Genomic DNA, 25,452 nt, shown 5'->3' with positions numbered 1-25,452 from the left:
AGGAACAGGGGTCCCTGGAAAAAAACGCAACACCACTCCCATAAACAATGATATTAAAGTATTATGCAAATGGAATGTTTTATGCATTTATTCAATCAAAATATAAAGTATCAAATGTAGTGGGAAAACATCAACAGGGGAAATCGAGAAAGACTGGTATTCGGGCATTACACAAGTTATCTGGATGACCCAATGTCGCCAATTACAAGAAAAATTTAAAAAGTAACCTATATAGTACAGTGGTTTAGAGGAGGCTGGCCTGGTTTGTAGTGGGTACCTATGGTACTTACACCTTATACCACATCCAGTTATCCCTGATTAGTGAAATGTAGGCAGTGCCTAGACGCCAGGCTCTCTAGGGGTGGCTGTAGCCAAGGCTCATCTAGGAGACATGCAAAGCTCATGCAATACCACTGTAGTCACACAGTACTCACACACATGAAAGAAAATACTCAGTGTTACAAAAATAAAGGTACTTTATTTTAGTGACACAAATGCCAAAAATACCATAGAGACTATACTCCCTTAGGAGTTAAGTAATACACCAGTTATATACACTAGTATGCAGCAATAGAAATAAAAACAGAAAACAGTGCAATTAGTGAAAATCACAATGGTTAGAAATGGGCCTAGGGGAAACACAAACTATGTACTAAGAAAGTGGAATGCGAATGTCGGTTTCCCACCTAGGCAAGTGTGGTGTGTAGAGGGGCGCCAGGAGTATTAGAAAATACCAAAGGTAAGTAATAGAACCCACCTCAGAGCCCAGGAAAGCAGGAGTAAATCACAGTAACTTTCCCAGAACACACAAGAACACGAGAAAGAAGATAATGCAAGAACATCAAGACGCAAAGGGTAGATTCCTGGACCTAAAGACCTGTGGAAGAATGGGACTAAGTCCAAGAAGCACAGAAGAGTCCAGGGAGGACAGGAGCCCCCGCTAACCCGAATCAAGGTGCAAAAGAAGAACCACTGGTGAAGAACAGTCAGTACTGCACCCAAGAAGATGGATGCGGGTTGGTGCAGATGATATCCCACACCGGATGGATGATTGCAGTCTGGTTTGCATCGCTGGATTCCACCAACAAGCCTTGGCACAGGCAAAGCTCATGGTTAGTGGAAAATGGCACTGCCTGGGACCAGGAGGGACCTGGTGGACTCTACCCAGGTGTCAGAGTCAGAGGGGGCTCTCAGCAACTCAGAGAGCCCACAGAATATCAGCCAGCACACACAGGAGTCCCCCAGCACGGGGACAAAGGAGTTGCAAAAGGAGGCCCACGCAGCACAAAAACAAAGGATCCCACGCCGCCAGAGAACCACTCAGGAAGCTGTGCATCTGAGGAAGGAGTGCTGGGGGCCGGAGCTACATTGTGCACAAAGAATTTCGTAGAAGGATGCCACACGGCTTGGCAACTGAAAAACATGTGGTGCACGGGGTACTGTCTTGCGTGAGAAGGCAAGCTCTTACCTCCACCAAAGTTGGACAGTAGGACGTCAGGACCATCGGGACCACTTCAGTCTACCACCCGTGATGCAGGATCCATGCAACTCGTCAGGAGAGGGGACCCATGCAGATGGTCATCATTGCAGAGAGGTGCCTGCTGAAGCAGGGGAGTGACTCCTTCACTCCAAGGGAGATTCGTTCATTCTTCTGGTGCAGACTGAAGACAGGCTGTCTTCTGAGGATGCACGACCGTGAAACAGCTGCAGTTGCTGGCAGGAGCTGAAGTTACAATGTTGCAGAAGTCGTCTTTGCTTCGTTGTTGCAGTTTAGTTCCTGGAGGGTCCAGATGCAGTTTCTTCGGTGAGAAGGTGAAGTAAAGGATGCAGAGGATTCATGCTGGAGTCTTGCAATCTGAATTTGAAGATCCTCCCAAAGGAGAGACCCTAAATAGCCCTGAAAGGGGGATTGATCAGCTAAACAGGTAAGCACCTATCAGGGGATGGCTCTGATACCACCTGCTGGCACTGGCCACTCAGATGCTCCCAGAGTTCGCTGCCAACTTGGAATCCAAGATGGCAAAACCCAGAGACCCTCTGGAGGAGCTCTGAGCACCACACCTGGGGTGGTGATGGACAGGGGAGTGGTCACTCCCCTTTCCTTTGTCCAGTTTCATGCCAGAGCAGGGACTGGGGGTACCTGAACTGGTGTAGACTGGATTATGTAACGAGGGCACCAAATGTGCCCTTCAAAGCATTTCCAGTGGCCTGGGGAAGGAAGCTACCCCTTCCAAACCTATTTGCAAAGGGAGAGGGTGTAATACCCCTCCCTCAAATGAAATCCTTTGTTCTACCTTCCTGGGCTTGAGCTTCTCAAGCAACAGGACGGCAGAAACCTGTCTGAGAGGTGGCAGCACCTGGGGCTGCCTGGAAAACCTCAGAAGGCTGGAATGGCAATACTGGGGGTCCTCTAAGGAGCCCCCACAGTGCATGAAATCATACAACCAATGCTTGCAAAAGCCTTGGGGTATGATTCCAACATGTTTGATACCAAACATACCTATGTTTGGAGTTACCATTATGTAGCTGGGAATAGGGAGTGACCTATTTCCAGTACACGTGTAAAATGGCATCCCGCACTCCTGAAGTCTGGGAAAATGGTCCTGGAGGTCGTGGGGGCACCTCTGCTAGTGCAGGGGTGCCCTCACACACAGGTACTCTGCACCCTGCCCTCAGGGCTGGAGGGCCTGCTATAGGGGTGACTTATAAGTGACCTGGTGCAGTGTAACTGGCAGTGAAAGGGTGCATGCACCTTTTCACGCAAGCTGCAATGGCAGTCCTGCAGAAGCCTTTGTATGGGCACCCTATGGCAAAAGAAATGCTGAAGCTCATAGGGATCTTCTGGAACCCCAAGGCTCTGGGTACCCAAGTACCATATAATAGGGACTTATAAGTGGGCACCAGTATGCCAATCTTGGGTGAAATACTGAGTTACCAGTATGCAACAACCATATTTTAAGGAAGAGAGCATAACTGTTGGGGTCCTGATTAGCAGGATCCCAGTAGACACACTCAAACACACTGGCAAACAGGCCAAATGTGGGGGTAACCAAGCTAGAAAGAGGCTACTTTCCTACAAGGTAAGCATCCACAATAATGATTTACAAGCTTTTATACACCCACTTTTACATGAATGACTCAAATAGTGAATCAAGAAGTCATTAGCTCATAGTACCTATGCTTATGCCAACTTATGTACAATATCACAAATTCAAGTCAAGGTACTTTGGTCGATGATATTTCGATCCCCTAGACAAGTATCAGGATCATCCTAAACCTTCGTTAAGCTTGAGTTAAAAGGGTTACAGAGTGCTTGTAACCAAAACAGCCAAGATAAATCTGACTCACGTCTCATATGAGTGACAAGGCAATCAATGGAGATCTGAATCTCTAATCAAGCGCCAATGCCATAAAGTAGTAGTAGAGTGGAGTAGTGTCACAGTGTAATAGAGTGTCAGAGTGGAGTGGCAGAGTGTCGTAGAGTGGAAAGGCATAAATATGAGTGAACTGGAGTAGAGTGAAGTAAAGTAACGTGAACTTGCATAGAGAAAGTTGGGTAGAGTGCTGTTGAGCATAGTACATTGTTGTATAGTGGAGTGGCATAGAGGGTTGTGCAGTGGCGTTGAGCAGAGTATTGTAGATTGAAGTGGCATAGAGTGGTGTGGAGAAGCATAGAGTGGAGTAAAGTTTAATGGAGTGGCGCATAGGGAGTTGTGTAGGGAGTTACAGAGTGGAGAAAGTGTTAGAGTTAAATGGAATAGACTGTCAGAGTCTAGTATCATGGAGTGTAATGTCAGAGTGAAGTGGCATAGAGTGGAGTTGGGTGGTCTAGAGTGAAGTGGCATAGAGTATAGTGGTGCAAAGTAGATTGGTGTAGAGTGAATTGGTTTTGAGTAAAGTGGTGTAGAGTGCATTGACGAAGACTGCACTGGTTTAGCGTACAGTGCAGTAGCGTAGAGTGGTGAAGAGTAGAGGGGAGCAGAGTGGAGTGGCACCGCATAGATTGCAGTGGTTCAGAGTGATGTGTCAGAGTGATGTAGTGCATGGTAGAGTGGAGTGGTGCAAGGTAGAGTAGACTGGTGCAGAGTGCAGTGATGCATAGTAGAGTGGCATAGAGTGTAGTGGCATATAGTACATTGGTGTAGTGTGCAGTAGAGTGGCAAATAGTTGAGCGGTGCAGAGTAGAGTGCTGTGGTGCAGAGTAGAGAGGAGTATAGTTCAGTGGCAGAGTGCAGTGTTGCAGAGGAGAGTGTCATAAAGGGCAGTGGTGTAGAGTAGAGTGGCATAGAATGCATTGGTGTAGAGTGCAGTGATGTAGAGTAATGCAGAGTAGAGAAGAGTGGCTTAGAGTACAGTGGTGCAGAGTAGAATAGAGTTGCATAGAGTGCCGTGGCATAGAGTAGATTGCTGCAGAGTACAGTATAGTGGTGAAGAGTAGATTGTTGCAGAGTGGAGCATAGTGATGTAGAGTGCAGTAGCATAGAGCAGTGCAGAGCAGATTGGAGTGGCGCAGGGTACATTGGAGTGGTGCAGGGTAGATTAGACTGGCATAGCAAAGAGTGGAATTGCGTAGATTGCAGTGGCATAGAGGAGATGATTTCAAAGTAGAGTGAAGTGCCTACAGTGGAGTGGTGTAAAGTAGAGTAGATTAGAGTGCCGTGGTGCAGAAAAGAGTGCATTGGGACAGAGTACAGTGGCATTGAATGCAGAGTAGAGTGGCGTGGAGTTCAGTGGCAGATTGTAATGTTGCAGATTAGAGGGTCGCAGAGTACAGTGGTGTATTGTAGAGTGGCATAGAGTACTGTGGCGCAGAGCACAGTGGCATTGAAAGCAGTGGAATAGAGTGCTGTGGTTCAGAGTAGATTGGCATAGAGTTCAGTGGCATAGAGTGCATTGGTTTTGAGTAAAGTGGTGAAGAGTGCACTGGCAGAGTGCAGGGGTGTAGTGTACAATGGTTAGAGTAGAATAGCATAGATTGCAGTGGTGTAGAGTGGAGTGGTACAGCATATATTGCAGTGGCGTAGAGTAGCACAGAGTGGAGAAAAGTGGTATAGGGTGCAGTGGCATAGGGTAGATTGTTTCAGAGTAGAGTGAAAAAAAGATAAAGAAAAGCTAATATACTTCAATATGCTTAAGTATGTAACGATAACAACAACATAAATAATAGCGCTAGGCATAACGGCCCAAAATGAAATATGGCTTCTCCCTGTTAGCCACGCTATAATCAAGCCCTTCATTACGTAGATAAAAAAGCATTAAGCATAAATCTTAGAAAAATATACCCTTCTAAAACCTAAATTGTTGTGGGAAAGGGTAAAATCTGGGCCCAATTTCGACTTCACTGTTTCACCAACTGGTGTGATCTTAGGCAAATACAATACTGTGTCTCCTTTCTAGCCTGCAGGCACCAGGCTGAGTGGGACTCTGTTTCCTCTTTAGATTTTCCTCATTGTTCTGCTGCTCCTCTTAAAGGCCTCCTGCAGTGCTCCTCTTCAAGGCGGCAGCAGGTGATGCAGATAGTAATCATCCAAAACTCTTCTCCTCCTCGTGCCCTTTGTTCTTATGAGCACCCTTAATGGCCACAGCTGTGAACAGGACAAACAAAACGGCAGAGGGCGCAGGGGGCCTTCGGACTCACCTTCATTCTGTTACCATCAGATTGGAGGATGGTCCCTACAGGGCTATTATAAGTAGCGCTTTTGTGCGCTAATGGCCCTCTGAATAATAGATGTAAAAGGGGAAATTATTTTGTCCCCTTGTCCCCCCCCACCTTCGTCCCCCGTGTGCCCCACCCTCCAAAATCTGGGGGGTATACGTCCCCCGCTTCCCCCACACTTCCTACGCCCATGTTTATGACGCTTTTTAGTTTTTCCTTCTTCTGTCTTTCACATATGTTTCTTTTGCTCGCAGCAAATGCTTGAGGCAGAAGAATAAGTCCCGGCCCTCACAATTAAGTGCCGGTGCTCAGCACCGGAAACAACAGGCACAAATTAAGCACTGGTCACCATGCGGTGCTATACTTTGCCCCGAGGGCATTTATAAACCAAAATGTCGGCCTCCCACTGCCTCCTCTCTACCAGGAATAAACCGGCTATGGATACCTTACCAAAAATGGGGACTCTGTGAAGACTCTTTTTCATACATTACACTTACAGATGCCAGACTTTTGAAGGTGGTTCAGATCTCACCACACAACATTGGCGTGGGCGGGTGGACAGCCCTGAGTAGCGTGGGAAATACTGACAGTCCCCTTCAACCAAGGCAGGCTGGAGCCCCAGATATGGATTTGTATTATTTTAGTGCACAGGCGCAATTTACTCATTACTGGCTCTACCTTGCACAATTTCAACCGCACACAGCACCTAAACATGACTGCGTTGCACAGTGCCCACTGCAAATGGCTCTGTATCTTCCTTCTAGGAGACCGTACACTCAGACAGGGTGGCGTGCACGGTGTGGGCGCGGAATGAATTAAGGTAGAGGGCGTGACTGGACTACTTGTTTGCTGCGTCGGCGCCGGTTATTGGACACCCTTCACTTCCTATCACTATGGACGCTGGAACTCGAAGTTAGCTACAACCGACGTCCTTTGGGGCAGTGTACCCGGATAGAACCTTTGTCACCGCGCAGCAGGCTCTCCAGGGACCAGTAGTCACACTGCCTCCCTGCGAGAGGTTCATTATACCTTCCTGGAAGCCCCTCCAACACTTCAGGTGCTGGAGATGACTCTTACAAGTCCGTCGCCATGCAGGCTGGTCACCAGGCTTTAAGCAGGAATGCAGGTGACTGCACCGGTATGGGTGCCTGGCTCCCTCCAAGCATGGGGTGCGGATCTTATTGCCCCCGCCCCCAACCCCCCCTTACAGACATGCAATGGAAGTGCAGCTGCACTCAATCTAGAGCCCTTTCCCCAAATTACGGGTCACACCCTGAGCGTTCCCGGAGGTTTGCGCTTCTTGGATATGTCAAGGAGGTCCCACCAGAGTCGCGAAAACTGACGACAATTCCGCTGTAGCTGGCCAAGTGGGGGGTGGCGATGCATTGGGGGAGGCGTCAGGAACAGCAGAACACTTTTGGGGAACTGATGCTGGCTCGCTCCTCTCCCAAGGACTTGTGGTCCCCTTTGGAGCTGTTCTTGAGTGCATGGGGTGGGGCTGCTGCTGGTGATCCTGATCCTGAGGAGAATGAGCGGGAAACACCCCCTTTCGCTCAGCCCCGGACTGTAGGCCGCACAGTGTAGTGAGACGTGCATAGCGAGTGCTGTGTGACAGTTGGTTGTATCAATGGCTGGTGCCATCTCCACAGGGTGGATTATTAGCTAAGCGGCTGCTCCCCGTTTCCTGGTCACATTCCAGAGTTCGGGACGAGTGCTGTACATTGGGGCTTGATGGATAATGGTGGACTCATTGTAACATGCACGTTGTCCTTGTTGGTTGTATGCTGATTTTTCACTGCAAAACGGCAGATGGTCTTGTCACCTGGGCCTAGCCCTCGTTTAGCATGCGTTCTTTGCTAATGTGGCTCACTTCTCATATTCATCTTCAGAATACCTCTCCCCCCCGGCATCCTCCTTGCACGCCCTCATCTTCGCGGGGAGTTGCTTCATCACTGTAAACCACAGTCTACTGCCACAGAGACCACTGGATGCACCCACTGCAATCCCGGCCTGGTCTCTCTTCTGCCGGATTTAATGCACCTTTTGCCTTTGCCATCTAGTCTGCTCATTCACAATGTCCTCGCTGCCCCCGGCCACTCTGCCTATTCAAGCCATCTTTCTCACGTCTTTCACTAATAGGAATCTGCCTTTACGTAGCTTTGGCTTTTGACCATCGCTATCATATTTACTCTATTTCTCATCACTCATATTTTACAGCACAATTCTCTCCTCTAACCTGCACTTCCCTTACATTCTTAGGATTCTCTACAATTCGTAGCAACTTGCTTTTAGCATATCTTAATCCATTCCTCCAATCCTGCCATTTCTAAGTGTTTTACATACAATTTTGCGTAGTTCCATTTAATAATACTCAATTTACTGACTACTAAAGATGGAAGGCAGAGTCTGCTTTACCAAGCTTTCAACTAGTTATCGATAGTGCAGCAGGTGCAGTGGCACTGGGGTTTGAGAGTCATGGCAAACAATTCCAGTAAACTGTAGGAAATCAAACCCCATGGTCCCCATCATACGAAAGATTAGTAAACTTAATTTAAAAAAATAGTGCATGAATTTGGCAAAGGATAATCTGGCTCATGAAGTTGTAATGTCCATTCCGGGACAAAGTGTAAATCGTGCAAAGTGAAATCAGTACCAAGTTACATACTTAGCAAAGGTGCAAATAAATGTTTTGCAAGTGTATCACAGCTGTTTACAACATACAGTGATAAGAACAACATGGCAAAAGGCCTTTTTAGGGGCCATGCAGCTCCTAAATGAGAGACAATATGTCTCTCATGAAATGTTCCATGAAAAATGGCTAAATGGCTCTCACCCTGAATGCATCAGCATTAGGAAGGCAGGTTCTGTGTTTCAGGCATCAGATCAATGCCTGCCCCAGCCCCTTCTATCCTCTTGTGCCCCAAAGTTACTCAAAACACACCCTTGCTCACTGCTTTATGATCCATACCTGCAAAGTACCGGTGCTTCCCCTTTCAGCATGTTGAAATTGGCATACCTGATTGACATATTTGCCTACCCTGTAAGTCCCCAGTATATGGTACCACAGTGTATCCAGGTTCTGTGATTTAAATGTCACAAGAGGACTGGAACCCTCATTGATCTATTCATCATAGTGGTAATAGAAACATGACTGCAGGTCTTCCTCGTTGTTCAGGTTTAAACTGCAAATCCAACCCGTTGAAATAAACCCCTTTAATGGGCCTACACCTTCCTTTAAAATATTAATAAGTTACTCCTAAGTTGGCCTTTCTGCCCATTATGGAAGGATTCATGGTATTTGAAATCAGGACATGTAAAGGTCTAATGTTAAACGTGCCCTTATAGTGGCAAAGCCCTACACGGCCAATCACTGTGGCAGGGTTAGATGTTCTACAGAAAAGCAATGGGATACAATATTAAATTCAATATTGCAACCTCCACTAAGGATACAGCTGCAAATTTATTTTTGGGAATTTTTAAAATATTTATTTCAGTCCAATGTACTAGTGAAGTCTGTTTTGTAACAAATATTTTTGAAAGATGACTTAAAAATGTACTTTTGCCCTGACTGAAGTCCCTGGAAGATAAATCTGCATTTTTGTTCCACTTTCTGCCAGACAGTAATTAGCATTTCAATGGGTGTGAATGAGGTGTGAACTTGCTCTCAGAATAGAGACAAAATGGCTCGGTGTGGGGAGGTCTTGTTGTGCTCTTGACAGGATGGTCTGCGGGCTGAGCCCAAGTACTTGATGAACTTCAAAGATGCCTACCCTGTCACTAGCAGATGTCGCTAACATACAGGCCTGTATCCTCTATTGTCTCCTCAGCCCAATCGATTTGTCATTGACATCACAGTGTAAGATCTTGCTGGAGACTTAAGACCTGCTTGACAGGTCTGTTGGGGTTTTCCATATGACATTTGGGGAGTACGTAAAAGGAGGGAAACAGAATGCTAAAACAATTTTTGTGTATCCACTGTCTGATTGCTGAAAGCTCACAGCTGTCCTACCCAACCTTTGTTGCTCAGTTTTTTAGGGGCACAGAGACTGCCTAAACCTTAGCCCATTCTTTAGGGTTTCCCCAGGAGTCATTCCCACCCATAAGCTTAATGTCAGGCATAAAGGTGGCATCTTCACTTCAGAATACTCCTGGACCTGAGGAACATCAGAAGAGGACTTGATCTACTGTCTGAGACCTGAGACGAGCCTAGAAGACTGGATCTGCACACACTATTGTTGCCAGGACAAAGAGGTGAACTTCAACGGCCAAAGGTTCACCTCCTGCAAAGGCTACCAGGACACAACAAGGTAAAGAGGCATTTTCCTACAACTGAACCTAGACTGGACCCTCCTTTTGGACTCTGCCTGCAACCCGGTGAGCCTCTAAGTGCCTCCATGAGGTCTGAGCAGATTTAGAAGGGTACTTATGTGGTGGATTTGGGACTTAAGGAACTAAGGTCAGAAGGTAAATAAAAGTTTTGACCAAGACAAATCTGGTTACTGTGTCCAACCCGTGCTCCTTTGTGGTCAGCATGAAATGGCACCAAGTGCCTGCTCTACCTCGACTATTGGCTATCATTGGTATTATGTGCTTCTTCGCACTTTCTGTTTAAAATGTTAAAATTAGTATCTCCTATTCATTTTATTGGATTTTGGTCATTTTGTTTCTTAAATTTTACTCGATTTGTCTAATTAGTTTTGGGAGCTTATTGTTTTTGCATTTCAATTTTATTACTCTTTTAGTACTAGATAAATACTTTACAATCGACCTCTAAGTTAAGCCTATCTGTGCTATGTCATAGCTACCAGTGGGTTGAAATTTAGTTATTTTAGGATTCACACCCTGACAAGGATTAAGGTTATTACCTGAGGTGGGTACCGAACACCCTCAACTAATACCTCAATTTCATACACCCACACATTGGGAATCTAAAACCAGGACAGAGTCTGCCACGCCTTGCAAGAATCTGGCTACTCATTTACAGCTGTGCATTGTGAGATGCACTTTAAAAAGTGATCTAATGATATAGATGGTTCTGGAAGTGTGTGCATCAATGCAGGGTCAAAATTAGGCATCCACGGATGCCCAAAAAAACAGGCTGATCACACAGCAAGGATATACTAGAATTAGATTCAACTCTGGCCTGGCCCTCCCTATTCATGAAACAAGAGAATCATATTGATGCAAGAGTTTTCAGTCTAGTTATGGATAAACCCCTTCTACCTTAAGTAACTATGATTTGTTAGTGTGCCCCCCACCCAATTACCTACATTCTCAAATTTACTAAAATTGTTTTGGCTTAAACGTTCATTTATCTGGACCATATGGCAATCCCATCATAGTTTTCTGTAAGTCCCACAAGGCTCCTGAGTTGGATAAACTAGAATTTATAACATAATAAAACTGGTAAATTGGAATGAGGATCAGTTACCTGAGAAGGGAATCTCTGCCAAGGCTCATACAAAGCTGGTTATTACAGACAATAAGGCTGTTGATGCTCTCTGGTGGTGTAAAATCAATCCTCTGCTTATTAAAAATGGGAGTTTCCTTTTCTAATCTTGCATTCACAAAACCTGGTACAAACACAAGAAAAGAAAAACATTAGACTGCAGTTGTCAATAACATAACATAAGGTTTACAACTGGAAAATGTGGGGCATACGAAGTAATAAACATTATAAAAATCGACAAGGTTGTTGTCTTTCTTACCAGTTTAGTACTTTGATAACGGTGGTCTTTGCAATAAAAGCATGTGTAACTAGTGTAATTTTAAGAATGACCCTGTAAAATGTTCATATCTATGTGTATTAACGCCAGTCATGTAGTCTCAATGACACATTTTTGCATACACTAGCTCCACGGATCTCTCAACAGCAGCTGCAATGTTCTTGGACAGCCTAGCATGGAGGACATCCCCGGTGCAGGATGCCTGGATTCCAGAAGAATCTAGAAGCATTAAGCCAGAAGTGTTTTTGCTCCACACACATATGTACTGTACCTTTAATGGAAGATTGTTTCCTGAAGGGAGATGCCCTTGCAGCTTCAAGTCCAAAATGGCCCAATTTAATTGAATACTTGTAAAGGAAATCGGAGAGGAATTTGGTAAATTGTAAAAGGTTTGAAACAGTATGCAAAGGTGATAGGAGACACTCCTACTAGATATCCATCTAGCTAGAGGAAGCTGCTAACTGGCAGTGGTCGCAGAAAGACCATTACCAAAGCCAGAATTTTGGTACATGACTTGAAGGGATGCTTTCAAGAGAAATGGCAGAGTTTTATATTGGCAGTTCCTATTCCCCTTGGTGAATATGATGAACAATACACAGACCTGTTGGAAGGAGACAAAGAAGGGCAGGTCCCGCATTTTTACAGGATAGGATGGCTGTCAGAGTGAACAATCAGCTTGCAGTAAGGGGTGTGGCCTTGAGCTAAACGTATGTGCCTGTCCTGATGGAGCCGCATCAAGCATAAGTAATCCAGCATCTTGTAAGGTCCAGCCAACCCCAGAATAGCGTGAGGAACAAGAGGAAGTCTTGACTGTGCCTTCTGTAGGTGCGGTTCCCTAAACAACCAAATCAATTGCTCCTAAGAGGGCAAGTGATAATCAGCAGGACAGCTGGTCTAGGATGAGGATATGAATCACTAGGTCAAGGAACAACTGCTGCACGCACTGAAAAACCTGAAGATTACAGGCTGGGAAGAGAGTGGCCGAGAGTCATGCGCCAGAGAGTGCAGCAGTCAATCTGTGACTAAAGACGAGGGAGGGAGAAGATACAACCACAGCTCCCAGACATGGAGGAGCAGCAATGGCAGAGGAGTGACATGACTCAACAAGCATTTGCAATGCGATGGGTCTAGCATTTCCTTGAGTTATAGCTATTAGCGTTGTAAACTCCTAACCGGACTTTTCTTGCCATATAAATACAGTTTCACATAAGCGAGCCGATTCAAAGCGTCACGGCAAAGGTGCAATTAGCCATGTCCAATGGGGCGATGTCCAAGGCAGCAACTAAACCGTCCCAAGGAGGGACAAACGTAAAGCATTTACCAACGAAAATAAAGGATTTTTGAAGGGCAAACCCATGAACGAGTGATAGTGATGGGTGTGGTTGAAAGCCCAGATACATACCAACACGTCAGAAAAGCAGCGCTTAGGTGCCGCTATGCTCGACCTAAAAAGGGTCTGGTGAACTGGTAAGAAGCAGGAAGGCCCCACACTGAAGGCTCCTGCAGGAAGAAGCCAAGAGAGCAGTGCGTGCAGCCAGTTTTCAGCACGCGGACCACAAGTCCTCTGTGGCGGACATCTGCGGCCTACTCTCCTCAGCACTGTAAGTGCCACTGCAAGGGTGCAAGTTTACAAAAGGTCAACTCCATCTTCCCCGGAGAAGCAAAGCTTAGGAATTAATGAATGACACTGAAAGAAGTGCTCGGGGCAAATACATTACAACGGAAATCAAGACCCTGAGGACAGATTAAAGAGTAGGCTACTGGCACACTATATTCAGACACAACCCAACTAAAGCTCACTACAAACATTAGGAACCGCCCAACTGAGTCAGGAGTGTAACACCTCAAGGGGTTCATCAGCAGTGCACAACTCAAACTATATGGGGCGCATGTACAGCAATTGTCAGGCAGTGCAACAACCAGACAGATCCCAAAGTAAGAACAGCAAATTACCACAACATTAATATTAAACATCGCTAAATTTGGGGAAGTGAACCAGGCCCCGACGTGATGACATAGGATTCTTTAAAAGATTCCTGGTGGGAAATTGTGATGCCTCTGGAGCCGACACTGGGCAACTGGATTTTTGCTAATTTTATGACATTACCGGTTGTTTTCTTTGTTCTTGTCGAACTAAAATTCTATAAATGTGATTAATGAAAGACAGAATCCACTTGCTGTGCACTGGAAAGGGCGCACATATTGCAAGCACAGCTACTGCCACCAAGGACGCCTGCATGACCCGTTTTTGCTGAATTATAACGACAAGAACATGATCTTAAAAAAAAAAAAACATAATACAGTCACTATGTAATGAACAAAGGCAGAGTCTTCCGCACTACACGGCGTCGGTGCACCAGTGCATGGCATCCATTCCAGAAGCGAAGCACTGACCCCAGGAAATGAATATGAAATAAACACAACTGCCCCGCCAAGATGAATGCGATGATAAGCAACGTATAAGCATACGTTTTCACCGAGACTGAGAAGAAAGGTTTGAGCCTGGCAAGGGAACTCAACATTCGACCAATCAACAATGAAGAGACCACGACTCGAAAACATCACAACAGGAAAGAGAAAGTACAATGGCAGCTGCGACAAGCCTGGAGCATCTTCAGAAAACACTCTCTGGAGAGGACTCGAATGAAGAAATATAAACAGATTGTGAAACGTCACTCCCAAAAGTAACCCCGAGTTCAGCAGGTGTCGTGAACTAGACCTGCGAACATTAGTACGCGGTAAATGGGAAAAGGGATATGCCACAGACCCTCACTGATGCCTGGGTGCGGCCGGCAGAGATAATGAGCAGAAACACTGGCAAACTTGCCACGCTCGCAAAATACTTCGCACCTGAATAGCGTATGTAAGTGCAGATTCCTGCTGTCATGGGTGGGGGGGAGAAATAGCAGGACCGCATGGTCATACCACACAGTATTTAATGAACACCCCGGCTCATAATAGAGAAAAGAACAATGCCACTAAAAGGTGTAACATACTGTCATACAGGTGGAGGATACAAAACAGTTCTTTTCTAGAAGAGGCGCCTTACGAAGGAGAACGTGAGAGCACTGGAGAGGCCAATTGCACAACTAAACTCTGCTTATGCCAGGCATCTCCTAATATGGATAACAACAGGGGTTCCCTTTCATGTGACTACATCCGCAGCTGAAACAGAAAGTCATTGTGAGATACTGACTGGGAAATAAGAGAGTAAAAACTAGTTCGATTTAACGTGTATGCCCCAACTCTGAAACTGGCAAAAGTGGTGCATCACCCCACGGTGACAGGAGCAGAATTTACTTGTGTGTGAGATCGAGCACACCCTTCTCTTCTGCACTCTGCAGTAGTGAGGAATCTTTGGTGATCACAGAAAGAATGACACACCGGGGGATGACGAACACACTGATGGCACCTAACACCAACGTAAAAGACTATTCATAGTACTCCCAACGCAGGGTTCACATGTCCGATAAGATACGACAGTACGTGCCACCCTGGCCCACCCTACAGTTATCCACGTGGAGTACTCAGGCAAAACCATCTCTGACAATAATCCGCTCTGGCTGAGAAGACAGGACAGCGGGGCAGACCGGGGCAGTGATTCCCAACTGACGACGACAAATCGCAGCATTGGGGGACCCAGCATTCCAAGAGAGAGAAACAGCAGAAAGAGACTTTAAAGTGAATGAGGGCACAGAGTCAAGTATACTTCTGAGTGGGAGGATATTCAATAGTAAGAAACCATTGCATCCAAATCGTAAGCGAGGTGAGACCGAGCTTAACTAGATAATTAGACACACAGGAAAGTAACTGCTGCATCTTGACAGGAGATCCACAGACCCCTAGATAAAAGGTTCATTAATTACAAGTATTGGGATGATAAATGAGGAAATGGTGCAGTCACAGGGAGAGATCAACCAGGCATTCATTGACTACTACGCAGCTCTCCACAAATCACACAGTGACAATGTAAGCATTAGATGACTACATGATAAAAGCCAAATTAGTAGCATTACCACAAGAGTAAAGGACATTAAAACAGCGGCCAAAGGGACAACAAAGGGTATAACGCCTGGCTCCTGGCAGAGTGCAGTATTTTTACTTAAACATGATCGACGTTTCAGAAATCCTACTTCTTGAACACAGGCAGGGGGGAATGTTACATCGCAATAAAAAACTTAACACAGAAGAACCAATTCTTTTAATAAGGAACGAAAAACAGCCTTACGTGGAAATGGCATAATCAGAGTGATGAAAAACTTAAGAAAACCACTACCGTCTATGATGGGGGAAACGTGGGATCTTTCAGCAAGGGACAATCTTTAAAAGTTGCACATCAAATCATGTTTCTTAGTTATCTCAAATAATGCACTTCCAAAGGCTCCAGTAAGATATATAAGCATATTATCAATTCACCAGTAAAACGTCACATAATGCCAAGGGTGCAAAAAGCAGCTTGGCCAACATTGCCTCTCTGGCCAAACAAAATAAGCCCCTAGTAATTTTCATTAAGGCTAAAACTGCAAGCAGGTAACTACTATACTAATAACTCAAAAATGACCAGTGCGACTGCTAGCGAGTCCACAGCTGGCATCTTTAAAAGTATTTAAAAAAGGAATAAACAATACATTTAAAGATGGCTGCCACAAAGGCACGCATATTTGCTGTGCTATTTTTGGATACATTTTCTTAACATATCAGAAAATTCAATAAAAGCTGCAAGCTGTGCCTGCATCCACAAAGGCAAAACATGGATGGACATCTCGTACTTACAATATTTGAACTGAATTAATCAAAAAAGTTTAAACCTTAAAAGAAATAGGACGCAATTTAACTTCAACTTTCTCATTTCTTGCTTATGCATTTTTAATTAGTTTACTCGAGCAAGTATTCTAATTGGACATTAGTTTACTGTTAATAACATAACTGAATTGTATTAGCTGTTATCCTTTGTTAGTTATTTTTTTTTAATAGATTTAAGGTGTTAGCAAGTGTTGACATGGAGAGGACTGTAGTTCTATCTGTTTAGTGTGCTTTGACATAGAGAGCGACTGTTGTGACAGAACTGAGAGGGTGCTAGTTTTGCATTATTGAAAGTGTACTGTGAGTGTCTGTAAAGTGCCACGCTTGGCGCCTGTTTGTCATATGATGTGTGAATGTTAGTGTCATAGTGCAGTTACGGTGAAAGAAACACGATTAGTACGCACGGGTTGCGTTAGAATAATCACAGGGTTTAGTATTTTCCATGACACAGACATTACCGCTGTAAATGTGATTACTTCTTTAATATCGTCCAGTTCAAGATTAGCCTAACCACCTACTTGTGTGGAGTAGTTAAAAGCCGTGAAATATCATTGTAGTGAAAATCTGCTCTAACAAAAAAAACTCACTGAACAGAAACTAAATCCTGTGGGTTTACCTCTCCTTCATTACTGGCAATGATGGACATGATAATAAAACACTGCATTTTTAATGAAAACGCAGTGAAAATAAACCACAGCAAAGACCTGTTTTGGTTTGTGCTCCATTTTTGCACTCTCAATCGTTAATCAAAACAGCAGTATTGTTTCACTTCTAAGAAAGCATTTGAGCGCACATGTATTTATTTTAACAAAAGAAGCTGCAAACGGAATATCATCTTACCTTATCAGCAAAGTAAAATAAATGCACAAGGTCATTTAGTGAATATCACTGTGACAGGCCAAGGCGTCCAAAGCAAAACTTGCAAAGCAAACAAAACGTAAATCAGGAATTAACATCTGGTTATGTCATATATCAAAGAATACATACACCCTTAAACTTACTCACAATAACAAACCATGCAAAAAAAAACATGGCTGAAGGGTGCTGACCCAATACCCACTCTTCTCTATATATTTTTTCTTATTGTACTTTTGTGAAGAAATGATAAATAGAGGTGTTTCACATGGCCTAAGCCATCTGTACCCAGACCTAAAAACGAGACTAGATATATGTTCACTGAGATCACAGAATCTTTCTAGGCTTAGTGCATGCTCACAAGATTGTCTGCACACTAGTTCAGAAAGCTCTTATAAATCATGTTCCACGCTTGCAGTGGACAGCAGGTTTATAAGCCATACGTTTTATTTTCTGAAAGAAGGGAATAGCGTGCCCATTGTTTCTTTTTACATTATCCATAGAAAAAGTGTGGTAGATTATTAGAGAGACACATGATTCTTTTTCAACTTGTAGATTTCAGTAGAACAAGGGTTTTGGTCCAAAGCTCTCTCTGGCCCCAATAAGTTCAAACAGGCAATGCCCTTGTCTGTGCCCACCCATACCAGCAATGCCATTTTCTGTGTTTGTCCTTTTCTGGGGAAGCCCAAGCAGTCAAATGTCCTGAAAAGTTGAATGAAGTAAGGAAAAGGCAGGAAGTGATGTAACTTCCTATACAGATGGATGCTCGGAGATGCAGTGATGTATCTTCCTTTGGGGATGAATGAGGGGGAATGAAGTCTGCTTACCTGGCTTCTTTTAACAATGGCTTTGGTGATAAACCAATGAGGTCTCTTCCTGTATAGATTATTGCTAGGAAATGCAGTGTTTTCAGTTCCCATGGTGATGGGGAACCAAGACCACTTTCCTGGTTACTTCTTTTAAACATGGTTTTGTGGGAAACCCAGTGACGCCACTTCCTGTGGAGTTGGGTGACGGGAAATGAAGTCTACTTGCCTGGTTTCTTCTTTTAAAAATGGTTTTGGTGAGAAGCCAATATATCCCTCTACACATAATGACTTCTTGTTGGGTCACTGGGCTTGCAATAGTGAACCACTGTTCATCTGCCCTGGTTGAGGAACTACTGTTATGAATTAACTGACTTGAAGAGGCAGTACAACATTTCTGCATTATGTGTACAGGAGAACCAACAACTCAACAGTGTTGGGGTGCAACAGTGAGCTAACCAACATGCCCCACCCCAGTGGTAACAGCTCAGCACTATAAAAAGTGGTGCATCTGACATAATTCTGGAAGTGGTACTTGATAAGTATCAATCCTCACAAAGAATGAGGTAGGAAAGGATCATTTAAAATCTTTCAGTCCGCTCAAGGTAGAGTTTGACCAGCCCGAGGCGGGTAGCATTTAGGTTTCCCTGCGTCCAGCATGGGCAGTTATGCCTCAAAATTAACTGGGGAATTGCACCCAGAATGCTTCTGACTTGAAACAAGGAAGTTTGGGTAGCTGCGTCCTTGCACAAACAAACAATGCCCCTGACAGTGTGTCTGTCCTGAGGAGGAGGAGGTGGTACTTTGACCAGTGGGTTGTGGGGATCCTTACTAGGAAGAGACCATTTGCAACTGAGGAAAGTAGGAATAGAAGTCCATTTCCACTGTTTTAACCTGAAAATATTCCACTGGCCTATTTTAATACGACCAGACTTTATTATATTGGACTAGTGTAAATCTTCTTTTACTTTATAGATACCATTCAGGTGAAACTTGAGAATTAAGGATCATTTATCTATTGTGCCTGACAAATTTTAGGCTTTTTGAATTGATGTCTATTTCAACACATAAGTTATGATTTGGTAGATATTTACTACTCATGACTTTATAATTTGTTTGTGTTTACAGATGTGTATGACTAGTAAACATGAAGTGATAATGTTCTTCATATTCTTCGATTGATGGGTTATGATAAAATGGAATTAAATATTTTGGAAGTACAAAAATTATGAGAATTGAAGCCTGTGGCACTTGAATTAATCAAGTCAAAAATATTTGTGCTTGTTAACGAACTGGTGAATTGCTACCATAACCTGGAATGAAGTACGTAATTCTTGTACAGAAGGCCCTTTTAGTATTATGGGCCAATTCTGAAGAGAGTATATGGGTTTGGAATGCAATTAAAAAAAATATTTTTTAGCAGGACTCTGTGACCTGTAAAGTGGATAATGGAGTGTGTAACAAAATGACTACCTGCCATAAAAATTAACTATTACTTTTTTCCACTTTTGCTTTTTCTCTGCATTCTTCATTTATTTTCTTCCCCTTTTCTTCTTTTTTATGTTTAGATCGTCTTTTGAATACTATGTTTAAGTGAAAAGAGACAAGACGAGAGACATCTCTTTTTTCTGTTATCTCTTGTGATAATTTGTAGTTTTAATTCGAGCTCGTGAAGGCATATGTTGTCTAATATTAATCAATATGAAATTTTTTTAATATATTTTTACAGCCGTGAGGAAGAGGATATATCCCTCGAAATGAGTGTTGGCTGCAAGCCAGTTCTAGCGGGTGTGCCAGGACCACCCAAACATGACCTTTGGCCCTCCCAGTTGGCAGAAGTGGCCAAAGAGAATGCACCTGTGAAATGTTTCCTCCATGTGGACGGCCAAACATTGTGATGTTTTTTCACTTAGTTTAAATTACTTATCAGTCAGGGGTAGAGTTGCCACATTTCCAAAAGAAAAATCCGGGCCATTTGTTGCAGTGTGTGCAAAAGCCTGCACATGACACTAAATAGTACTATGAATAAAGCAAATGTATTCATTTGTAACATGAATCTTCTGCCTGTATTTATGCGGTTAGTCAGGAATCTGTGCAGCTCTAGAACACATTAAAAAGTGTTTTCTAGTTGTATTTGCTGTTTGAAGCATGTACAGATAAGGGCTAAAAATACCAGCTTTAGATGTTTTTGCTTATTTTTGGACGAACAGGGACAGTAAAATACCAGTGGTGTTGGTAGAAAAACTGCCAGGTGGCAACCCTAGTCGGGGATCATTTATGAAACTCTAGAACACATTTTAAAGTTCACTGTTTTTATAAATACTTGTGTAAGTATGTACTGAAAGGGAGGGAAATGCCGGATTTTGGTGATTTTCCCTATTTTTGTACTGGCTGAGGCATTAAAACATTCATGTTGGAAGGAAATGGCCCCCTGACAACCCAAGCTCATGTCATAGGCAAGCTATATTAGGGTTGTGTGTATTAGGGGAGTGGGAACATGATGTGACCTGCCAAAGGTGCAGTAGCATCAGGGCCCAGGGTTGCAAGCATCCTGAACCTCAGTTATGTCTGTTTCGGATTGCGGGATCTGAGACAGCTTATTAGTACTTTGCACCAGTCCAAAGTCACACAAAGTGATGCAAACTGGTGCAAAGTGTTAAACTATTTGCTTTCCAGTGAAAAACTCTATTTACACTGGAAAATAGCAACAAGTAGTGCAAACAATCCTTTGTGATGCTTTACACTACTTTGCACCATGTGACCATGACATGAGAGCTATATGGGTGTTCCCACTCTGCAATCTAGGGTTTTTGACGCAAAGTCCTGTCTCCTAAAAATGTTAGTCAGGGCCTTGCACCAAAAAAATACCTTCTTGAAACAGGTGTTAAGTTGGAGAAATGCTTTAATTTGATACAACTTTGTACACGCTGCATGTGTGCTGCACTACATAGCACACATCCAATGTGTGAAAAGAGTTAAAGTTTGTCTACGCACAGTATTTTGTACTTTGGTCTGGAAGGTTAGCTGTCAAGTACAAACCTATGCTAGACATCATGCACATACCTTTGCATCATGGTGCAAAGGAATGTATGCCTGGTGCCAGACAGCCTGTTTATGTGAGGGTGCTGGAGAAGTGAGCATCAGTGCCATATCTTTCTACAATACTGTCTTCCCCTAGTGCAATGCAGCATAGCAACTTTAGTTACTGCGTTGCATGTTGTTATTTTTTTTTAGTAAAAGTACCCCTGTCAGACAGTATGTGCAAGTCGGTCAGTGAGAATGTGAGTGAGAAAAAGAATGACTGCAAAAAGTGAAGAGTATGTGGGTGAGAATGAATAAGTATAAGTGTAAACAAGAATGTGTGTGAGTGGCAGTGAGCGAGCACAACCGTAAGTGACAATGAATGAGTGCAAGTTAGTGATGATGAATGATTGTGATTGAGAATTAGTGAGCATGAGTGAGAATGTGGCGTTATGCTTGAGAGTCTGCCCTTGAACCTGGCATACTAAAGGTAATTCTTGACTTAAGGAGGCACCTATGGCAAGATTCTGGCAAACCGGTGGCAGCTCTTTGTTTGACAAGCACCAGTGAGAAAATGCTAGCATAGTACGGCATACTAGATTTTATAATTAACATAAGGGGACAACTATGACAAAATGCTAGCATCTGCATACTTGATGTAATTCGTAGCAAAGGGGCATTTTTGGAAAATTGCTGGCATGCTGAAGAAAATACTTGGGCTGGGGGCCACCGTGTTAAAACGCTGGGACATCGAAGGTCATTTTTTACATCACTGCTATGTAGGAGGGAGCAATTATGATAAAATGCCTGCCCTGACATATTAGAGATATTTTTTGACATTAGGATCACACACAGTTTTTGGGTGGCACTAATGGCAGAATTCTGGTAGTGACATACGTATGTAATTTTTTACCTTAAGGGTCACATATTCATTTGTGGCGCACCCATCACAATATGCTGTATCTGGCAAAATGGCGGTACTTTTTGTCGAATTGAAGCAGCTCTAGCACATTTTGGAAAAAATGGGGTGAAAACTCTGGAGCATCAGGTTAAATTTGCCTGCCACATCATGAAAGACTTAAATATTTAATAACAGGATAACCTAAGGCTTTTTTAAGCAAATGTATGTGAAAAGTCTGCTTTAAAATGCATTCTCATCCTATTTTTTCAAAATGTTCATATGGGGAGATCCCCAGAACCCTCCTTAGAAAGATGTTACACTCATTCACTTCACTCTCTGTAATTCAGGGCAAGTATTAAACTTTAAAAAATCACTATCCGCAACTCCAAGAACATCAAGCAACCAGGGTCTTCATGAGCACTATTTACTTTTTTGAAGCTTCCACTTGGACATTACATATTAGATTTCATGAAATTAATAATTTCAGCAGTGTAATGTGGATTTTTCTCATTAAATTAAAAAAATGCACTAAGGAACAGACTTTTTTAAACAATTTGTTGCAATGTTTCATTATTGTGGATACTTGAAACATTAAGTGTCTGAATAAAACCTTCAACTCTGTCCTTTAGGAGTGATAGAACCTTGCAGGTGATCTTAAATCAAAATGTACTAAGAGTGAAGAATAATCTAGGCCTATAATATTGGTAATATTCAACATATGGTCATCTCTACATCAATAAGTACATGATGACATAACTACTGTTTTATTTAAATCCCTGTGCTCTCTTCCTATGATTTATCAATACATTTCTCACTGAAGTATACAGTAGGGAAACTACTAAGTAATGGCAGTTTGTGTTAAAAACATGTAGGCTCCCACTGCTGTTGTGTGTTTTGTGATACTCTATCTTCTTCGGATGGATACATTTTTCATGCAATACTAAGAGAAACAATTAATGATCTCATTGAACATCATGTCAGCTCCCTAATAAAAGTAGTATCTAAAACAGACATTTCTCTATGTTAAGTTACTATATTAGTCATTTTTTTATTATGGCTTCAATTATAACTTCAGTGATGTCAACTAGTCTGATGTCATCAGGGTTAAGGTTATGTGGCATTACTTAGTAGAAGATTGAGGGTCAAAGGTAGTATGATGTCACTTCCTGTGATGCCATTATGGACAAGGATGTGTATTGTCCTTTCCACTACCCCTGGCATTGTAGCGAATCAACGTCCAAATGTACATCTAGGGCTTGGAGACTACCACCAGAATTTAAATAAACTGGGTCCGCATTGGCCTACCCAAACACACCCATTGCCCATCCAGATAAAAATTCTCTGAACCGGGCCTGGTTGGCTGTACTTTTGGTTTTAACTTGAGCCAGTGCTTTTGGATTTAACGTCAATAAGGAGCTATTTGATAAAGACAGGAATATGCACTTTTTGAAAAATCCTTCCTTTTGATGAAATTAAATCATTACTAAACTAGAGGGGCTTGTTTGGAGGGGAAGGCATAGGGGTAAAGATCCCTAACCCTGACTTTTTAATTACAAAGATGGCTTTATGCTTCCCAAGATGGCAGTGCTAGGCATCTTTGGGGATCCTGCAATTGCCAAAATGTGGTTCAACACTGTTTTGCTTTGGGATAATGATTGCATGCAATGACAATGGAACGGAATGGGAAGGTACTTTGTACCCATAACTGATTCATGGAGGAGTGATGGAATTGTGCAGGACCTCTTGCAAATTCATCAATGTATGGGATACCTGGCAGGTTAGGTACAATTGCTGTGACCACTACACCCCATAGTTTACTGTCTGCATACAATGGAGTGATCAACCAGGGTTGCGAGACCCCATTTCTTATACCTTCTCCAATACCGGGATGCCTGCGAAACTAAGTTAAACTCACACCACTAACGTTCCAAAGGCTTTCAATAGCCCAGTCTCCTTTCCGTATATCGGGGCTCAGTCAAACCTCTGTATCGGGTCGGTGTCCTATGTCTTTTCTGTCATTTCTCTCGATTGTTCCATTATGGGTCTCTCGTCTTTCTCTGTCCTCATTATCACGTAGTCAAAGCTCAACGACATCATCTCATTCCGCATTACATTATCTATTTACGGAAGGCAACTCTATAATACTCTGCCAATCTACGAGCCATCAATTGTGGCTTCTAAATTTGGTAGAAAAATATACTGGGGGCATAACTCGATTTTCTTTATGACACAATGTTGCCAGATGAGTGTATGGGGACTATTACGCCAGTTTCACGTACAAAGTAACCTCCTAACCACTCCATCTCCAGACAGACTTTTTATATCCGTGAATGCACATGTTGCAAACCTAAGTACCCAAAGTGAAAAGTGAATGCAGGTCTAGCAAAAAGACAAACGCAGGGCTAGAACCCCACATGAATCAATCTACAGGTTGGAGATAGTGCATGTTGGTGAAATGACGTCCAAATAACTGTCCTCTACGCAAATGCCTTAATCTCTTTGGAGGGTCATGTGACATTTACCCTTTGGTGAAAATGTCCCTTAAAGAGTTTATGCCTCAGTGGTTGAGTTCCCGCAAGCCTGGATCTTTTTAGATACACAGTTGCATGGAAAGAGGAAGCTCAGCCCTACTGAAGGTGTCTGCAGACAGGCCTATCGCAGGCGGCCCAGTCCCGGAGAGGAGATGCTCGTGAGAAGATTGGGAGTGAGCGTTATAAGAAAACTGGTACTTTCTGGGGCCCAGTGGAGTAGTAAGACTGCCAGTGGCTCTACAAGCAATGTCAAAAGACCACACTCCGGGTCCCTCAGTAAAAATACACATAATTGAGGTCCAGTGGGCCCCTCATGCATCTTTGTCCCGGTGACCCTGCACCTGCTGAAGTATTTATAGCTATGTTCCTATGACGCCCCACCTACGCTTACCAGACAGGGGGACCCCAATGCTTCCGCGGCCATGGCTCTGAGTGAGCGGTCGGGACAGTGAATCCTCATATTCGTCTAGGATGGATGCCATGCTGAGTCCGTCGCAGGGCACCACTGCTGCCCTGCCTCACTCTCCTCGCAATGCAGCCTCAGCCCAGCCCGCTAACGCGCCGAAGCAATAGCCCATTAGCAGCAGCACAAGCTACATCGCACCCGGAAGAGGATCGTAAGTCAGCTGACGGCCATGTGACCTCCTGCAACTGACAAGCATGGACATAGAGAGGGGACTGGCTGTGCGCGTTGACTGGCGCGCTAGCACTCGCGCATTTGCCATTCGTGGCTGAGGGAATAGCCGGTAGCCTACAGCTTATTTTTTAAACTTTAAATTCAGTCGATTTACTTAGCATTTTAAGCAATATTTCGGTTTCTAGACTACTTGATTTGACTCGACTCATAATCGCCAAAGTAACTAAATTAACGTTTTCATCAGTGCCAGCAGCATGCATGCCAATAGACCCGAATCAGGCCAGTGACTTTCGATGTTTTAAACCAAAAATGGCTTTATTTTGTCTGTCTTAGGCCTGAATTGCCTCTGCTTCAATAGATGTCAATGGGAAAAATACATTCTCCCTATTATTTTTTTGAATCTCCCACTTTGCTCTTCTAAAATGTTGACATGTATCTAGCAATAATAGCTGCAACACTCATTGGGCTAAAAGGACTTCACCCCTGGCTACGATTGTCAGCCCTGCCAAGTAACAC

At 43.6% G+C, this 25,452-nt stretch overlaps 1 protein-coding gene across 1 annotated transcript in view; it reads right to left on the bottom strand.

Moving 5' to 3' along the window:
• VPS18 (VPS18 core subunit of CORVET and HOPS complexes) overlaps positions 1 to 24,927 on the bottom strand; it is a 54,983-nt gene extending 30,056 nt beyond the window's left edge. The window contains exons 1-2 of the mRNA XM_069208606.1: positions 24,691 to 24,927; positions 11,088 to 11,229 (exon numbers count right to left, since the gene is read on the bottom strand). Of these exons, the coding sequence (XP_069064707.1) occupies positions 11,088 to 11,229; positions 24,691 to 24,781 (233 nt within the window). The 5' untranslated portion in view covers positions 24,782 to 24,927. The remainder of the gene's footprint in view (positions 1 to 11,087; positions 11,230 to 24,690) is intronic.
• Positions 24,928 to 25,452: the final 525 nt, after the last annotated feature.

The sequence above is a fragment of the Pleurodeles waltl genome, chromosome 9, assembly GCF_031143425.1.
Source record: "Pleurodeles waltl isolate 20211129_DDA chromosome 9, aPleWal1.hap1.20221129, whole genome shotgun sequence".
In the NCBI taxonomy this organism is placed as follows: Eukaryota; Metazoa; Chordata; class Amphibia; order Caudata; family Salamandridae; genus Pleurodeles; species Pleurodeles waltl.
Note: the sequence above shows the minus strand (reverse complement) of the source record. Positions and strands in the feature narration are given on the sequence as shown.